This window comes from Macrotis lagotis, chromosome 5 (genome assembly GCF_037893015.1).
Source record: "Macrotis lagotis isolate mMagLag1 chromosome 5, bilby.v1.9.chrom.fasta, whole genome shotgun sequence".
Taxonomy (NCBI): domain Eukaryota; kingdom Metazoa; phylum Chordata; class Mammalia; order Peramelemorphia; family Peramelidae; genus Macrotis; species Macrotis lagotis.
In genome coordinates, this window is record NC_133662.1 from 161348023 (window position 1) to 161366988 (window position 18966).

The following is an 18966-nucleotide window of genomic DNA, read 5'->3' on the forward strand; positions in this document are numbered from 1 at the left end:
TTGAGGGAATCCAGTGATCACCTCCTGAAAGAGATCTCAAAAGAATAACTTCCAGGAATATTATCGCCAAATTCCAAAACTCCCAAACTGCCAGAAACAAACAAGTCAACTACCATGGGACTACAGTCAGAATTATACACGATTTGGTAGCATCTACATTAAGGGCTCATAGGGCTTGGAATGATATTCCAGAAGGCAAAAGTACTTGGATTGCAACCTAGAACCAACTACCCAGCAAAACTGCACATTCTTTCAGGGGAAAAGATGGACTTTTAATGGAAGGGGACATTCAGATTTTCCTGGTGAAATGACCAGAGCTGAACAGAAAGTTTGATCTCCAATAAGCATAGAGAGTGTGTATGAGAAGGACTAATCATGAGGAACTTAATGATGCTGAACTCTGTGTATTCTTGCATGGGAAGAAGATACTAACTAATATGAACCTTCTATTTATAAGAGCTGTTAGAAGGTATATGGACAAGACATAGGAAGGAATTGAATATAATAGCATAATATAGTATAAAGTTGCAATGGGTGATAAAAGGAAAGGGAGGAAGGTAAAGGAGAGGTAGAATGGGCTAAGATATTTCACATAAAAGAGTCAAGAAAAAGCTTTTGCAATGGAGTGGAAGTGGGAAAGACAAAGGGGAATGAATGAGCCTTCATTCTCATTGGAAGTGGCTCATAGGGGAAAATAACATACACACTTAATAGATATAGAACTGTATCTTGCCCTAGAGAAAAATGAGAGGAAAGGGATGGGATTAGGGGGATGGGGGAGGGGAGAAGGGAATAGGTGATAGAAGAGAGGGACAATCATGAAGAGGATGGGTACAACACACTTCTGAGCGGGGACAGGGTGAAAGGAGAGAGAATTGAGTAAATGGGAGTGGGGAGGAATAGAATAGCGGGAAATAACAGCTAGTAATAGTGGCTGTGGGAAAAGATATTGAAGCAACTTCTCTGGTAGACTTATGATAAAGAAGGCAACTCATCCCAGAGACAGTCCATGGAATTTGAACCCAGACTGAAGGACATTTTTTTCCTTCTCACTTTATTTATCTTTCTTGGGAGAGAAGGGGGATTTATGTTTATTTTCACACCAAGATTATTGAAATAAAATAAAATAAATAACCCCCCCCAAAAGGTTTTCTTCGACTTCATCAGCAATGATGGCATAACTCTTTTCTAGCATTATCATAAGCCTGTTTACTCCTTTTTGGAGTCATACAAGCTTCTTGACTAGATAAGATTTGAGTGAAAAACCTTTACCAGTTTCATGGATGCTTCTCATTGTGGCAATCACTCCAGAACAGTGTGGATCCAGTTCTCACTTCAGTAAGACAGTCTTAATTTGTCAGCCTTTCATTAAGGCTGTTTCATTGTTTCATTAAGAGCAATTTGGATGAGAAACCTATTGAATTCTCTTGCAACAAAAGTTGTTCATCTTTCAGGTCTATTGAATTTCATGTGGTTTGTAATTGTGTGTCCATTTCATCTACCAATGTTTAGTGGAATCATCTTTGCAAAAGAGTGGTACAGTCCTTCCTAAAGGATACTCAGATACCCAGGGAGTTGCTGAATCCCATTGCTGTTTCTACCTAGTGAGAAAGTGGCTCTCTGCTCTGGGCTGTCTGTGTGCAGTGAAAGGACCAACCTTGAATCCAGAGGACTGTTAATGAACTCTTAACAGAGATAGTTCGCTTAAAATACAGAATGATCCTTGTATTTTTTGACTGTGAGGAATGTGGGAATTTCTTGTACTTGACTAGTTATATTTGTTATGAGAATTTTTATTCATTTTTGTTTTTTCTTAATGGAGATAGGAAATAGGTGTAAGATTAGGGTTTATCATCCCTTAAGTGAGATGAGGAGAGAGGGAATCACAGAGAAGCAGTACAACTTTGAAATGTTATATTTTGAATTTGTTATATGCTTTTGCTTTTTTCTTAATATTTCTCTATTTTTTCCAAATACATGAAAAGGTAGGCTTTCAACAATCATTTTTCTGTTGTTTTGAGTTTTACATTTTTCTCCCTCTCTCCTTTCCCTATCCCCTATGGTCCTATATGTATAATTATACTAAACATAGATCCATGTTAGTTATGTCGTGAGAGAAGAATTAAATCAAAATGGAGAAAAAAACAGAAAAAAAGAATATAGGACAACTTTTAAAAATTTAAAATAAATTTTGATCTTCATTTAAACTACACAAATCTTTCTCTGGATATGGATAGTGTTTTCTATTACAAGTATTTTAGATTGTCATTATTGTATTTGCTAAACTCTAACAAGTTCATCATAGTTGATCATCACCCAATGTTGCTGCTGGTGTGTATAAAGCTCTGGTTCTTCTCACTTCACTCAACAACAGTTCTTACAAGTCTTTTCCAGGCTGTTCTGAAGTCCAGTCCCTCATGATTTCTTATAGAGCAATAGTGTTCCATCACACTCATATATCACAGCTTGTTCAGCCATTCCCCAACTGATGGGCATCCCCTCAATTTCCAATTCTTTGTCACTATAAAAAACTGCTTTAGATATTTTTGTACATGTGGGTTTTTTGGGAATATAGATCTAGTAGTGGTATTGCTGACTCAAAGGGTGTGCACAGTTTTATTGTCCTTTGGACATAATTGAATTTAATATATGCCTAAAGAGAAAAATAAACTCTTAAGTAGTAGAGATTATCAGTTTCAGATACAGCCTTTTCTTGTTAAAAATATATATGAAAAATGCTCATTTTACTTGGTATTTTCTATCTTTGCAATAAAAAAATAAAATAAGCAACAGTTTACATTTCATCCTAAAGACAATAGAGAACTATATGACCAAACATTTGCTTAAGAAAATCACTTTGGCAGCTATATGTAGAGAATAGACTGAATTGGAGAAAGACTTGAGGAAGGGAGAAGATTTAATAGGACAAGTGCTGTAGAGCCAGCAAAAGGTGATAAGACCTTGTATGAAAGTAGTTGCTATATGGGAAATGAGAAAGGGACATATATGACAGGTGTGGCAAAAATGACAAATTTGACAGCTGTTTGGAAAAGTCCAAATTATATGATCAGTGCATTTATTAAGGGTCTACTATATGGCAAGCACTGGGCTAACTGGAGATTTAATTTTTTTATATTTAATATTTATTTATCATCATTTTGTACAAATTTTTTATGCATTAATAAAATATTCTTGTTTAAGAGTAAACAAAATATCCCCTCCCCCCAAAATATAGATTCACTTGAGCAATAAAGTAAAGGGGAGAGAAAAAAATTAAAATAAAAAAATAGTAATAATTGTAGTTATGGCCAGGTGGTGCAGTAGACAGAGCACCAGCCCTGGAGTCATGAGCACCCAAGCCCACATCCTGCCCCGTACACCCAACAATCACCCAGCTGTGTGACAGGCAAGCCACCTGAACCCCACTGCCCTGCAAAAACCAAAAAAAAAAATCAAAGAAAATAGTAATAATAGTAGAGGTGGCTTAGGTGGCGGACAGAGCATTGGCCCTTGAGCCAGGAGCACCCGGATGTAAATCTAGCCTCAGACACCCAACAATCACCCTGCTATGCGACCCCAGGTCGGCCACCCAGCCCCATTTGCCCTGCACTCCCTCCCCCAAAATAATAATAATAATAATGATGATGATAATGATAATAATAATAATAATAATAAATGTGCTTCAGTCTTCGTTCCAACACCAACAACTCTGTCACGAGTGGGTCACATTCTCTATGATAAGTCCATGGCAAAAGTTACTTCCATATTTTTCCACTGTTGCCTTTCATATTTATCCACTACCATGTACTATATTTTCTCTCTCCTTTCATTCTGACTCTGCTGTAGCATAGTTGAGTGGCGCAGCAGACAGATCCCTGGCCCTGGGGCCAAGAGGCCCTGAGCCCCCACACCACCCCTTAGGCCCATCATCTACCTGACTCTGTGGTCCCAGACAGGCCATCCAATCCCAGCCCCTTGCAAGAAGTAAAAAAGAAAATGTGTTATATCTGACCACTCTCCCCCTGTGGTCCATCCTCTCCTCCATCACTCACATCACTCCCCCTTCCCTCTGTCCCCCCCCCCCCTTACTCCAGATACCTATACCCCATTGAGTATCTATGCTGTTTCCTCTCCTAGCCACCTCTGATGAGAGCAAAGATTCCCTCATTCCCCCTTGCCTTCCCCCCTTTCATATCATTGCAATAGCTCATTGTGATAAAGAAAAATCTTATTATGTGAAATATCTTGGCCTATTCCCCCTCTCCTTTTTCTTTCTCCCATTACATTTCCCTTTTTTCGATTGACTCCATTTTTACTCCATATTTTATTTTCGAATTCAGCTTTCTCCTGTGCTTCAACTATAAAAGCTCCCTCTACCTGCTCTATTAACTGAGAAGGTTCATATGAGTATTATCAGTGTCACTTTTCTATGCAGGAATACATGCAGTTCATCATCATTAAGTCCCTCATATTTTCCCCTTCTCCTCCAATCTCCATGCTTCACCTGAGTGCTGTATCTGAAGATCAAACCTTCTGTTCAGCTCTGGCCATTCCAACAGGAACCTTTGAAATTCCCCTGGTTCATTGAAAGTCCATCTTTTTCTCTGGAAGAGGACATTCAGCCTTGCTGGGTAGTTCATTCTTGGCTGCATTTTAAGCTCTTTTGCCTTCCGGTATATTATATTCCAAGCCCTACGAGTTGCCAATGTAGCTGCTGCTAAGTCCTGTGTGATCCTGACTGCAGCTCCACGATATTTGAACTGTGTCCTTCTGGCTGCTTGTAATATTTTCTCTTTGACTTGGGAGTTCTGGAACTTGGCTATAATATTCCTAGGTATTGGTTTTTTGGGATCTCTTTCTTGGGGGGATCAGTGGATTCTCTCCATTTCTATTTTGCCCTCTGCTTCTAGAATATCAGGGCAATTTTCCTGTAGTAATTCTTTGAAAATGATGTCAAGGCTCTTTTCTGATCATGACTTTCAGGTATTCAATAATTTTTAAATTATCTTTCCTAAGTCTGTTTTCCATATCAGTTGTTTTTTCAATGAGATATTTCACATTTTCTTCTAATTTTTCATATTTTTGGTTTTGAAGTATTGATTCCTGATTTCTGGTAAATTTATCAATCTCCCTGAATTCTATTCTTTGTCTGAAGGATTTGTTCTCCTCAGAGAGTTTTCTTATCTCTTTTTCTATTTGGCCAGTTTTGCTTTTTAAAGCATTCTTCTCCTCAATAACTTTTTGAACTGTTTTAACCATTTGACCTAAGCTGGTTTTTAGTGTACTATTTTCTTCAGCATTTTTTTTGGATTTCCTTGACTAGGCTACTGACTTCATTTTCATGTTTTTCCTGCATCTCTCTCCTTTCTTTTCCCAGTTTTTCTTCTAACTCCCTCATTTGATTTTCAAAGTCTTTTTTGAGCTCTGTCATAGCCTGAGCCCAATTTCTATTTTTTCTTGGAGTCTTTAGATGCAGGAGCTTGTGCTTCCTCATCTTCAGATGAGTGTATTGATCTTTCTTGGGTTCATAGATAATGTATTTCTCAATGGTGTTTCTCTTGTTTCTTTGCTTGCTCATTTTCCCAGTCTAAGCCTGTTTTTGGGATGCTTCCTGAGCTTTTGGGACACTCCCACAAGAGTCTCAGTGTGTGAGGCTCTGTCCTCCCTCCTAGTCTGTAAATGACCACAAGCTCCCCGCCTTGCTACGGGGCTGAGGGGGCTGCTGTTCTATGGGGGGGCCTGGACTGTGATCAGGATCTGAATGTGGTCAGAGCCCCAGAGTCCTGTTCCAGGGACAGAGGACAGAGCTGGGCAGTCTCTCTTTACTCCCCTCCCTAGGTTCAATGGGCTATTGCCCTGGGGGCTCCTGCTTACTTTCTGCTTCTGTTTCTTGGACCTGGAATGCAGTGGCCAAGCAGCTTGCTGTGTGCCCTGAGGGCTAGGCTCCATGTGCTCACTCTGGCAGAGGTCCCCTGCTGTTCCCCCACTTTGTGCCTGGTGCTCCTTGGGGCGCAGGTCAGGACAGTGGCTCCCAGCGCCCTGGGGCTGCCTCCGGGACGCTGAAGTTCTTTCGCGCTGCCCCTCTGGCTGGCCGCCCCTCCGACCCCAGGGAGCAGAGCCTTTCTGCTCTTTTCCAGGTTAGGAGTAGGAGAACTGCCTCATTGGGTCCCTCTGTGGGTTCTGTCTCTCGAAAATTTAGTTAAAGTCCTAAGTTTCAAAGATTTGTGAGAGAGCTCCTAGGACACCCTCCACTCTTGTCGCCATCTTGGCTCCACCCCCTGGAGATACAAATTTAAAAATTATATGATCCCTGTCCTTAAAGAACTTTCATACTATCAGGTTTCTTCCAATTTTACATTCTTTCCAGCATACTACAATTGATTGGAGTGATTATGCCATGCTGTTTAAGATTGATATTTTTTGCAACGTACATTAAGAGCAGTCATTCATTTTTCTTTTCTTGATGGTGCTATTTTATGTTGGTATTCCAATTACTACCTCATTTTTATTCTTTTGATTATTCTTATGCTTCTTTTAATTGAATATATTATAGTATCATCTGTTTCTTACAAGTTTGGGTTCTTAGCCATACATACAACATTTTCTTTTAGAAAGTGTTCAATAGCTTTAATGCTGTACTTTCTATGGCCATTTAATACATCTTTGAGTTTTACTAGAATAATAAAATATTATAATGACTATTATTAACCAATGAAAGCATAGCAACTAGTCATCATTATTATCATCATTAACATTATTTGGATCTTAAAGAAACATAATAACTTTTGAGGTAGACAAATCACTACTGGAAAAAAAGTTTTGCTATTTCCCCCCCAGGATTGTAATTTGCCATCTATATAATCCTGATTTAATAGTATATAAATTTAGATTCCATATCCCTGTTATCTGCTTAAGAATAGAATTTGAATTATAAACATGTCACAAATTTTAATATGTATTATTCTTGGATGTGGTTTTGGTCCTGGCATTTTAGAAGAGATGTTAAAAAAGTCACTGTGTTAATACTGTTTTGCTCACAATTTTAGGACAAAAATATGGATATCAATATTTTCACTTTTATCCCCCTTTAAACTTTTTCTTTAAGGGAGAATTTGTCATAGAATCATGTCCATTGTGTCTTATCACTGTGATCTTTCTTTGAGAACTATGGAAAATCTTTCTATGTGTATTGTTTAGTATCAGCTCTAATTGATCTCTTTGAAAGTGAAATGACTTGGTTTAAGATGATTTTCTTCTAAGCTGGTACAATTTTTAGAAAATATACCTTAATTGAATACAAATGAAAATTTTTAGTTCAAAGTAGTTGATTTCTGATTTAATTAGAGTCCGTATCTGAAGTAGCTTTTAGAATGTGAACTCTTGGAGAAGAGTTTTTTTTAGGGGTTGGGGATGGGGTGGGAGGAGTTGTCCTATGTGTTGCCTAGAACTTCCCATAGTGATTGGAACCCAATAAAAGAGTGAATAGGAATTGTGAATTTGACTCCTTTGATATGGAACTACTAGATGAAAAACCTTCCTTTACCAGTGCAGGCCAGTATCTGTTCTGCAAATTGCTGCGTTAGAGAATCACCCTCAGAATTGAAAGGTTAAGTAATTTGTTCAGGCTCACTGAGCCAAAATCTATTGGAGGACAGTCATGAATACTATATAATTGACTCACCTTATTTTCTTATCATGTCCTTTATTTAGGCTGCTTTTTTTTCCCGCACATGCTTTTTTCCAGTACCATTCTTTCATTACGTTTTATTCTTTAGAGATGATGGTCTTCCCTGACTTGTATCTAGGTAAATAGTATCAACTAAAAATTCTGATATTAAAAAAATGTGCCTTTTTTCTGGAGGAAATAATAAAAAAGGAATAAAAAGTTCTGGATAATTTTATAAATATAATCCAATCTGTTTTCTTATTCCTATTTATTTTAGGTTGAGAGGTGGTTTAGATAGGAAAGATGGGCTTTGGAGTCTGAAAAACGTGGGTTCTAGTCTCAACTCTGACATACATTACTTGTGTAATACTGGATAAATTATGTAACTTCCCAATACCCTAGCTTAACTTGCCCAAGAATTCAAATGTACTATCTATATCATATTGTTTGTCTTCTCAAGGAGTAGGAGAGAGGCAGGATGGAGGGAAAGAATTTGGAACTAACATTTTAAAAAATGAATATTAAATTTAAAAATGTAATTGAGAAATATTAATATTGACAAAGTAAAAAGACTTTTAAAAAAAGACTAACTTGCAGAGCAAATCTCAGGACTGCTTTGCAATGTAAATGGTATTTCTTTATTAGGACTTGCTTACACCAATGAAATCACAGGTCCAATTGAGAAAAAAGAATATGAAAAGAAATGTGCTCTAAGAGGTGAGAATACAAAGAGAAAAAGTAAGACAGTTCTTAATAAGCTTACATCTTAATTGGAGGAGACATCATATAAGTGGGAGTTTTGGTGGGACCAGTAGTGTTTGGGTTCAGGACATTATATTTGTGTTGGGTTTTTTTTGGACAAGTATTAACTCTTTATTTGGTTTTTTTGGACAAGTATTAACTCTATTTGGTTTTTTTATTTTGGACAAGTATTTGGGTTTTTTTTGGAACAAGTATTAGCTCTTTATTCTTTTTTTTTGGACAAGTATTAACTCAAGGGTTTAAGACATTATAGGCAATGTGTGTGGAGTCATATTGTAATTCTCAGAAAGGCTATGCCTTTCTAGGCATGATAATGTTGATTTGATTTTTATTGGTGATAAGGAATTATGATTCTGAACATGCTGAGAGGATATTTTTTCTTTGTCATCTTTTTTTTTTTTTGGCAAGGCAATGGGGTTAAGTGGCTTGCCCAAGGCCACACAACTAGGTAATTATTAAGTGTTTGAGGTCAGATTTGAACTCAGGGCCGGTTGATTCCAGGGCCGGTGCTCTATCCACTGCACCACCTAGCTGCCCCTTTCTTTATCATCTTGATCATTATATCTTTCTTTACATTTTTTCAATTTTCTCCATGTTTTTTTTTCATTTATGGCCAGGTAATTCCTCATTTTCTCTGTCTTATGAATTCATAGGAATCTTGACTGAACTAAAAATGGTGAAGGTTTAGCAACCAAAAGCCCAGGGACTGAGGGTGGTAGGTGGAATGCCTGTTCAGAGGTGAAGCCTGTGATCTGCTCTCTTTTATAACTATGGTCTTTTGTAAAGAAGGGTGAAGTTTTTTTTTAAATCTTTTCACTAAGACCAAGGTCAGGTAGGTGGCATAGTAGATACAGACTGTGGACCTAGAGATAGGATAATTCATCTCCTACTTCAAATGTGATCTCAGACACTTACAGATTGAGTGATTGCAGGCAAATCACTTAACCCTATTTACCTCAATTTCCTCATCTATAATATGAACTGGAGAAAGAAATGGCAAACCATTCCAGTATCTTTGCCAAGAAAACCTCAGATGAGCTGATGAAAAGTTGGACATGTTTGAAAATGAGTGAACACATTCAATTTGGATCAATGTATACCATGGGAACAGTGTAAAGACTGGCAAATTGCCTTCTGTGGGGGGTGGGGGAGGGAAGTAAGATTAGGAGAAAAATTATAAAACTCAAAATAAATAAAATCTTTAAAAAAGAAAAAAATGAAAAAAGAAAATGTGAACAACAACAAATAGGGCCAAGTTTATCATTAAAATGAGACAGTAATTTTTAATTTTTCTTTTCTTTGTATTTTCATTTCTGTAAATCATACACAATGACATTCTGGTTTTGTATGCTCTGTATCAGCCCTTATGTATTCTTAAGTCTTTTTGAAATTCTTTATTATTCCTATCTTGCAATGAGATTATAGCTTATTATATTAATGTACCACAATTTGCTTAGTCATTCTTTAATCTATAAGTATTTCTTTGTTTCTCGTTCTTACCACCAGAAAAAGTGTTACTATGAATGTTTTAATGTGTAGGGAACTTTTCTTTAGCCTCTTTGGAATATGAGATCATGAAAATTTTATGACTAAGAATTGTTTTGGGTTTTTGTCATCTATGAATTTCTAAAGGTCTCAACTGTTATTTTTTTTTGCTATCTTATATCTGTCCTCCATTATCTAGTTTGGTGGACGTTCATAGGTAGGTACTCCCCCCCCTTTTCATTTTATTCATTACGTAATGAATATGTATTAAATAGCTAATGAATACCAAGTACTGTACTAGGTAGTGGACATACCATACAAAGATAAAATAGAAGAGTCCTTAAATGCAAGGAGTGAATATGTCCTGATTTTTGGTTTTTGAAAATAAGATCATTATACTTATGTCCCTCTTAATCTTTCCCTTAATTCTTTTTTTTTTTGTTTGTTTTGTTTTTTGGTAAGGCAATGGTGTTAAGTGGCTTGCCCAAGGCCACACGGCTAGGTAATTATTAAGTGTCTGAGGTCGGATTTGAACCCAGGTACTCCTGACTCCAAGGCCGGTGCTCTACCCACTTCACCACCTAGCCGCCCCCCCCCCCTTAATTCTTAATAGAATTGATGAAAGCATAATATGTAGGGAAGGAATGATCTTTTATATGGGGTTTATATATGATTTATATAGTTTATACTTTGTTTCTTTCTGAAAGTATGATGTCTCCTCTTTCATTTCTATATTAATTTTGGCTTCCATATATATATAAAACAATAAATCTTAATCCCCTCTCTAATTTGTCCTCTAAAAAAGTCTGTTATGGTGGGGATTCAGATTGTGAGGGAGTAGGTAGGCAACCATAATTTTTTTTATTAATGTTTTATATAACAAGTTCTAAATGAAAAGGGCTTAGTATTCTAGATCTGGTAAATTTTAGAAGACAGGTAAAAGAAATACTAATATTTAGTGGTCTGTCTTAAAAATTAAAGTTAAGTCATTTAGTACTATGAGTAGTAGGCATTAAAAAATCATTTAAATTTTTTTTTGCAAGTGTTCCCCTAAAGTATTTTTTTCTGACAAAATGCTTATACTACTTCAGAAGGTTTAACCACTTCTCTTAAATTCAAACGCATTTAATGGTTTCTAAAAAATCATTTCTGTGTGTGTAGCCTGATGGTAAACTCCTAATAATACTCAGACATCAGAAAGGATTTTATACAAAAGATGTTGTGAAGGTGGAAGCAACAAGACTTGGCAACAGATTGGACATGTGGGATGAGAATATTTGAGGATAAGTTCAGGTTGGAAGCCTGGGTAACTGAGAGGTTGTTGGCACCCTCTATGGTAATAGGAAAGTTTAAAGTAGAGAGAGGTTTTGAAGGAAAAAATTAAGTTCCTTTTTAACATGTTTATTTTAAGATGCTATAGATCATCTAATTGGAGATGTCCAAGAATTAAATTGGTGATGTGAGGCCAGAGGTCAAAAGAGAGGGTAGTGATAGAGAAGTAAATTTGGAAGTCATCTGCATAGAACTGATAATTGAACTCAAGGTGGGTATATTACCTCTGGAGTCAACTCATTTTGCTTTTAGACACCTTGAATTATTGGGATTTAAATTATTTGGTTTGCTTTATCATGCCTTAAATCAATCTTTCTGCAGTTTCTGTTAAATTCTACTAGTTTTTCTTGGGAGTTAGAGGTATACTAGGACATCAAAAAAAAAAGACAAAGAATAAACCTAATCATTTTTATATATGGCAGTCCTTCTAGTACCTGAAAACTACTATTATGCTGTCTTCTCTGGAAAGAGTATATACTTTGATTTAAAAAGGAAGTACTGCAAAACTGGTTTCCTTATTTTTTTTATTTTTTATTTTTATTTATCTATTCACATTACTACCATAGATTTGTTATAAAAGTAAATATAATCCCCCCTCCCCCCACAAACCTAGAGACCTCAAGAAAAATAAAGTGAGAGGAAAAGAAGTTTACTTCAGTCTGTGTTCAGATATCATCAGCTCTGTCTTTGGGATGGATCACATTCTTTATTATATGTCCATCAGAGAAACTACTTCGATATTTTTTCCCCTCAGTTGCTATTGTTAACATATTTCCCTCCATCCTGTCCTCCCACCCCATTTTATTTTCTTCTCTCTCCCTTTCACTCTGTCCCTCCTCAAAAAGTGTATTGTTAACTGACTACCCTCTCCCATGACCTTCCCTCTCTTCTATCACCTACAGTCCCTCCCTCCTCTGTCCCCTTTCTCCCATCCCTTTCCATTTCTTTTTTCCTCTGGGGTTAGATAGATTTCTATACCTTATTAAGTGAGTATGTTGTTTCTCTGAGCCAGTTCCAATGAGAATGAAGCCTCACTCATTCCCTCTCACCTTCCCCTCTTCCACTCCATTGCTTCTTTTACATGAAGTGTCTTAGCCTATTCTACCTCTCCTTTCCCTTTCACCCAGTACATTCCTTTCTTGCACATTAACTCCATCTTCATAATGTATTTTATAAGGTCAGTTCCCTCCTGTGCCTTGTCTACTTTTGCTCCTTCTAACTGCCCTAATAAATGAGAAGGTTCATATGAGTTATCAGTATCATTTTCCCTTGCAGAAATACATGCAATTCAGTATCATTTAAGCTCCTCATAATTTGCCCTTCCTATCTACCCTCTATACTTCACCTGAGTCCCATGTTTCATTGAATGCCCATCTTTTCACCTGAAAGTGAATGTTTAGTTTTTCTGGGTAGTTGATTCTCAGTTGTAAACTAAGCTCTTTTGGCTTTCAGAATGTTATATTCTAAGACCAGTGAGCCCTTAATGTAGACCCTGCTAAATCCTGTGTAATCCTGACTATGATTCCATGATATTTGAATTGTTTCTTTCCTGGTGCTTGTAATATTTCTCCTTGGGAGTTTTGAAATTTGACTATAATATTCCTGGGAGGTTTTTTTTGGGGGGGGCTCTCTTTCAGGAGGTGATCATGATCAGTGGATTCTGTCAATTTCTATTTCAGCCTCTGTAGGATATTAGGGCAGTTCTCCTGGAGAATTTCCTAAAAAATGAAGTCAAGGCTCTTTTCTTGGTAATGATTTTCAGGTAGCCCAATAATTTTTGAATTATCTCTTCTGGATCTGTTTTCCAGGTCAATTGTTTTTCCAGTGAGATATTTCACATTTTCTTCTAGTTTTTCATTCTTTTGGTTTTGTTTTATTGTTTCTTGATTTCTCACAAAGTCACTAGCTTCCCTTAGCACCATTCCACATTTGAAGGAATTATTTTCTTCAGAGAGCTTTTTTTATGTCCTTTTTCATCTCGCTAGTTCTGCTTTTTAAGGCATTCTTCTCCTCATTGACCTTTTGAACTACTTTTTCTATTTGACCTGAACTGGTTTTTCAGATGTTATATTCTTCAGTTTTTTTGTATTTCCTTGACCAAACTGCTGACTTGGTTTTCATGATTTTTCTGCATTTTTATTTCTTAAACCGATTTTTCCTCTGCCTTCCTTACTTGATTTTCAAAATCTTTTTTTTTGAGCTCTTCCATAGCCTAAGGTCAATTCCTATATTTCTTGGAGACTTTGGATACAGAGATATTCATTTTCTCATCTTCTGTGTGTGTGTGTTTTGATCCTCCATGGGACCAAAGTAATTGTCTATGGTCAGATTCTTTTTTCTTCTGTTGTTTGCTCTTTTCCCCAGTCTATGACTTGATTTTAACTCTTTAGTTAATGTTGGGCTCTGTATGTAGAGTGGAGGACACACTTTCCAAGCTTTTGAGGGTTTTGGGGATATTGCATCCTTTCCTTCCCCCAGCCCCCCAATTCCTTCAAGGTTTTATAAGAGGCTCTGACTGCTCTCCTGGTCTGTGCTTTGATCTGTGGATGACCAGGAACACTCACCTGCGTACTGGAACTGAGAGGAAGTCCCTGCTCTGCTATGGTAGAATGGGACTTCAGACTGCAACCTGGATCTTAGTATGGGCAAAGTAACAGAATCCTGTCCCAGGAATAACAGAGAGACCTCTGCAGTCTCTGACCCTCTTACCATCTGTGGGCTGAATACTCTGGAAGTAGCTACTGGGTGGCTTCATATGTCCCTAGGTGGGGCTGTGCTGAGGCCTGTTCTGACCTGGGCTCTGTGCTTACTTAGGTGCCTTAGAGTTTTCTCACTGACTTTCCAAGTTGTCTTCAGCAATCCCTGGGTTGAGAGGTCTGGAAACCTCTCCCACTGCCATGGACCCAGGCATCCCACATCCTGTTCCTCAATGGCTGGAGTTGATTTGCTCCAGGAGTGACTGGCATGAATTGGGTTGTAACCCCAGTGTAACAGATGCTTTCCATGGATCTTCCAAGTTGTCTGGGGTTGGAAAACTGTTTCACTTAGTCTTTCTGTGAGTTCCAACACTCTAGAATTTGGTTACTATCATATTTTAAGATACTGGGAGTAGTCTGGAGGAGAGCTTCTAGGATTTCCTGACTTCAGTCTTAGCTCCACACCCCCTTATTTCTTTATTTTCAAAACAGATAATTGGTTTTGTAAATGACAGAATTTTGAAGTCAGGTTACTAAGAATTTTTGCAGTTTTCCTTTCTTAAGAGTTTAAACCAACTATGAATAAGTAAAACTCCCATTTTACACCCTTCCAATATTAGTTATTTATTTTGGAGAGCAAATTCATTTTAAGAATGAATTTAATTTCTTTCTATATTTGATAACATGTTTTTCTTTTCTGTACTATAGAACTGTAATTTTATTAATGGCAAGGATGATCTTGGGAAAATCACTTTACCTCCTTAGGCCTTTTTTTCTCATTTTTGAAATGACAGGTTAAACCAGATAACCTTAAAAGTCCTTAGTCTTATAAAAAAAACAATATTATAAGCAAACTAGAAGATCAAGGAGTAGTTTACCTTTCAGATCTATGGAAAGGGAAGCAGTTTATAACCAAGGAAGAGATGGAGAACATTAATTAAAAACATTAAATTAAAAAGCTTTTGCACAGACGAAACCACTGTAACCAAGATCAAAAGAAATGTAGTAAATTGGGAAACAATATTTACAACTAGTATTTCTGACAAAGGACTCATTTCTAAAATATATAGAGGGGCAGCTAGGTGGCGCAGCGGATAGAGCACTGGCCTTGGAGTCAGGAGTACCTGAGTTCAAATGTAGCCTCAGACACTTAATAATTGTCTAGTTGTGTGACCTTGGGCAAGCCACTTAACCCCATTGCCTTGCAAGAAAAACACAAAAAACAAAACCAAAACCTAAAAAAAAATGAAATATATAGAGAACTGAGTCAAATTTTCAAAAAACAAGCCGTTCCCCAGTTGACAAATGATCAAAGGGTATGCAAAGGCAATGTACAGATGAGGAAGTTAAAGCAATCCATAGACACATGAAAAATTGCTCTAAATCATTACTTATTAGAGAAATACAAATTAAAGCATCTCTGAGGTACCACCTCACACCTCTCAGACTGGCCAATATGACCAGAAAGGACAATGACCAATGTTGGAAATCTAGGACACTAATATATCATTGGTGGAGCTATGAACTCATCCAGCCTTTCTGGAGAGAAATTTGGAATTATGCCCAAAGGGCAACAAAATGTGCATATCCTTTGATCCAGCAATACCACTACTGAAGAGATTATGAAAAAGGGTAAAAACATCACGTATACAAAAATAGCCATAGCAGCCCTGTTTGTAGTGGCAAAAAAATGGAAATTATGTTAAATGCCCTTCACTTGGGGAATGGCTTAATAAACTGTGGTGTATGTATGTGATGGAACACTATTGTTCTATTAGAAACCAGGAGGGATGGGAATTCAGGGAAGCCTGGAGCGATTTGCATGAACTGATGCTGAGTGAGATGAGCAGAACCAGAAAAATATTGTACACCCTAACTACAACATGGGGGTGATGATCAACTTTGATGGACTTGCTCATCTCATCAGTGCAACAATCAGGGACAATTTTGGGCCATCTGTGATGGAGAATACTATCTATATCCAAAGAAAGAATTGTGGAGTTTGAACAAAGACCAAAGACTATTTATTACCTTTTATTTTTTTTTAAAAAAACTCGATATCTTATTATGTAATTTTGCTATCTTTTGTACTTTATTTTTTTTCCCTTAAGGATATGATTTCTCTCTCATCACATTCAACTGAGATCAGTGTATACCATGGAAACAATGTAAAGACTAACAGACTGCCTTCTGTGGGGGGTGGGAGGAGTGAAGCAAGATTAGGGGAATAATTGTAAAACTCAAAATAAATTTTTTCTAAAAAACAAGTCTTTAGTTTTATGATCCAATATTCTTCCCCATTTAACAATATGAAAATTCAAATGTGTGCCTGACTGACAGATACAGTCAATTATAAATCTTTCTGTTCTATCAGTGATCTTTAATTAGCAAGCTTACTGTAAATTTCTATTTCACTTTTTAGGGGCCTCAAAATCAGATTATCTTTATGTTAGCCCACTTCCACTGTTTATGCTGCCAGTTTGATATCTTGTTTTTGTTTCCAAAACTCTTTTAGAGTTTTGGCTCCTAAATTCTTATTTAGATTGTGTGTGAGATAATTTAAAAGTAGGGAAATTTTACATAACATTCCTAATGCTGTTGCTGTTATTTGAAAAGAATTTTTAAAATGTAAATTTATGCTCTTCAAAGTTTTTCAGTGGTTTATAAATCTGATCTCACGAAGACCTGAAGGGAATATTTATAGTGTAAAGTAAAAGAAGATCCAAATGTTATAAAAATAAATCTGTAGGTTGCATATTATGTGGCCAGTTGGAAAATGCAAAATGAATATGATCATTAAAGTGAATATGAAGTCATTGATATTTCAACATAGAGTATTTGTTTTTATTCAGCTATTACTGTTCTTTGATTAATTTTTTATCTTCTTTATTTAATTATTTTTGATTATAGATCACTTCTTCAGATTATCTTGACCTTTGAAGTTTTATAATCATATATGATAGATTACAATGATGATGCTTATTTCCATTTTCATAGTTTGAGTAGACAGCTAGTTAATTACTCTGTGACCTTAGCAAGTCAGTTAATCCTTCTTGACATCAGGTTCTTCATATGAAAAAAATGAGGGTGCTGGAATAGAGGTATATTAGATCCCATATTCTGAACTGTGCCTTCTTGAAATAGCACATTTTCATCTAGTTCTTACCTTTGCCCGAATGTTTTAGTGTAATATTTAACTTGCCCTTAGATTCTTCTAATTCTTTTTTTGCATATCTTTTCTCTTGCAGGATAACATTTTGCCATCTGCCTTTTCAGAGCAAATGGCTCTATGTAGGCACAGAAAGAGGTAATATACATATTGTCAATGTTGAATCCTTCACACTCTCAGGCTACGTCATTATGTGGAACAAAGCCATTGAGCTGTAAGTTGATCAAATATCCCATATTTTAAAATTCTATTGCTACATAAAAATATATATATTGTTTAATAAATTTTGTTAAAAGGACCTGAATTCCTGCCAGATGCTTCTAGTGTTAGATTTGTAGTGGTCACCAGAATTCTCATAAGACAATTTATTGGCTTACATTTATGTGAGTCCTTCAAAATTATTTTTTAAAATACGTGTATCATCAGCTATTTAGCCCAGTGGATAGAGTGCTGAGCCTGAAGTTAAAAAGACCTTTGTTCCAATACTGTCTCAGAACACTTAGTAATGATGGAACCCTAGACAATATTTGTCCTTCGTTTTTTGAAGAAGATCATGATATCAGGGAGGTGATGCCATGACAAGCTTATGAATTAGATTTGAGTGGGGGAGGGGGGGGAGCTGTGCTAAGTCTCCAGCCTCACTTTCTTCTCCAGAGCCTTCTAGGTCCAGTGGCCAAATATGAATTAGGATGACTGGAGATGACCTTGAATGTGAGGTAATTAGGGTTGAGTGATTTGTCCAAGGTCATACAACTAGGAAGAGTCTAGTGTCTGAGGCCGGATTTGAAATTCCATCCTCCTGACTCCAAGGCCAGTGCTCTATCCACTGTGCCACAGAGAACCTCTGTTTGTGTCAGGTTTCTCATCATATTACAGTCCTCACTTATGGGTTAGCTGAGAGTATGAGGATGAGAGGAAGTCACATTTTTTTTTTAATTTTTATTAAGGCAATGGGGTTAAGTGACTTGCCCAAGGTTACACAGTTAGACAATTATTAAATGTCTGAATCTGGATTTGAACTCAGGTCCTCCTTTCTCTAGGGCCAAGTGATTTAGGGTCAGTGTTATATGAATTCTTGTCTAACCTACTGCAATTATGCCATCGATATATTGTGGGTTGGCATAAGAAATGAATAAACATAACCAAATTTTACCAAAAGTACTGTAAACACCCCATAATAGAGAAAGAAAAAAGTCAAACTTCTTCTCTGGTATGAAGGGATGACCAAAAAATTTTTCATAGATTTTCCAGTTTGCCGGAGTACCCCTCATAAACTAGTCAGATGAAAAAGGAGATAAAAAAGCTCTCTGAAGAAAATAATTTCTTCAAATGTGGAATGGTGCTAAGGGAAGCTAGTGACTTTGTGAGAAATCAAGAAGGGAGGATTGCACTTGATACTATTTTTTTGTTTTTGTTTTTTTGCAAGGCAGTGGGGCTAAGTGACTTTTTCAGGGTCACACAGCTAGATAATTATTCTGAGGTCAGATTGGAACTCAGGTCCTCCTGACTCCAGGACTGGTGCTCTATCCACTGTGCCACCCAGCTACCCCCTGATGATATTTTTTAAAAAAATTTTTCTTAAAATTTATAAAATACCTTGAGTGAAATTTTAGATTTCATTTGCTTATTTTAAAATATGTACTAATGGATAGTATGCATATGCAAAGGAGTAGAGACCTGATATAGTAAATAGAAAGCTTGTCTTAGCATTCAAGCACTCCTCTGACAAAATTGCTATGTGATTCTGGACAGTTAATTTAACCTCTCAAAACTCCATGTAATTCTCTGAGATTATAAATTATATAATGGTTGCTGATCTGCATTGGTCGAGGAAGTTTTCTCACTTTTACACCAAT

The 18966-nt window shown here is 36.6% G+C and overlaps 1 protein-coding gene across 2 annotated transcripts in view; it reads left to right on the forward strand.

The window, feature by feature from the left end:
• Positions 1-18966, forward strand: part of STXBP5 (syntaxin binding protein 5) — a 195148-nt gene that overhangs the window by 41473 nt on the left and 134709 nt on the right. For both annotated transcript variants that reach the window (XM_074187788.1, XM_074187789.1), the window contains exon 5: positions 17190-17324. In XM_074187788.1, coding sequence (XP_074043889.1) covers positions 17190-17324 — 135 coding nt within the window. The remainder of the gene's footprint in view (positions 1-17189; positions 17325-18966) is intronic.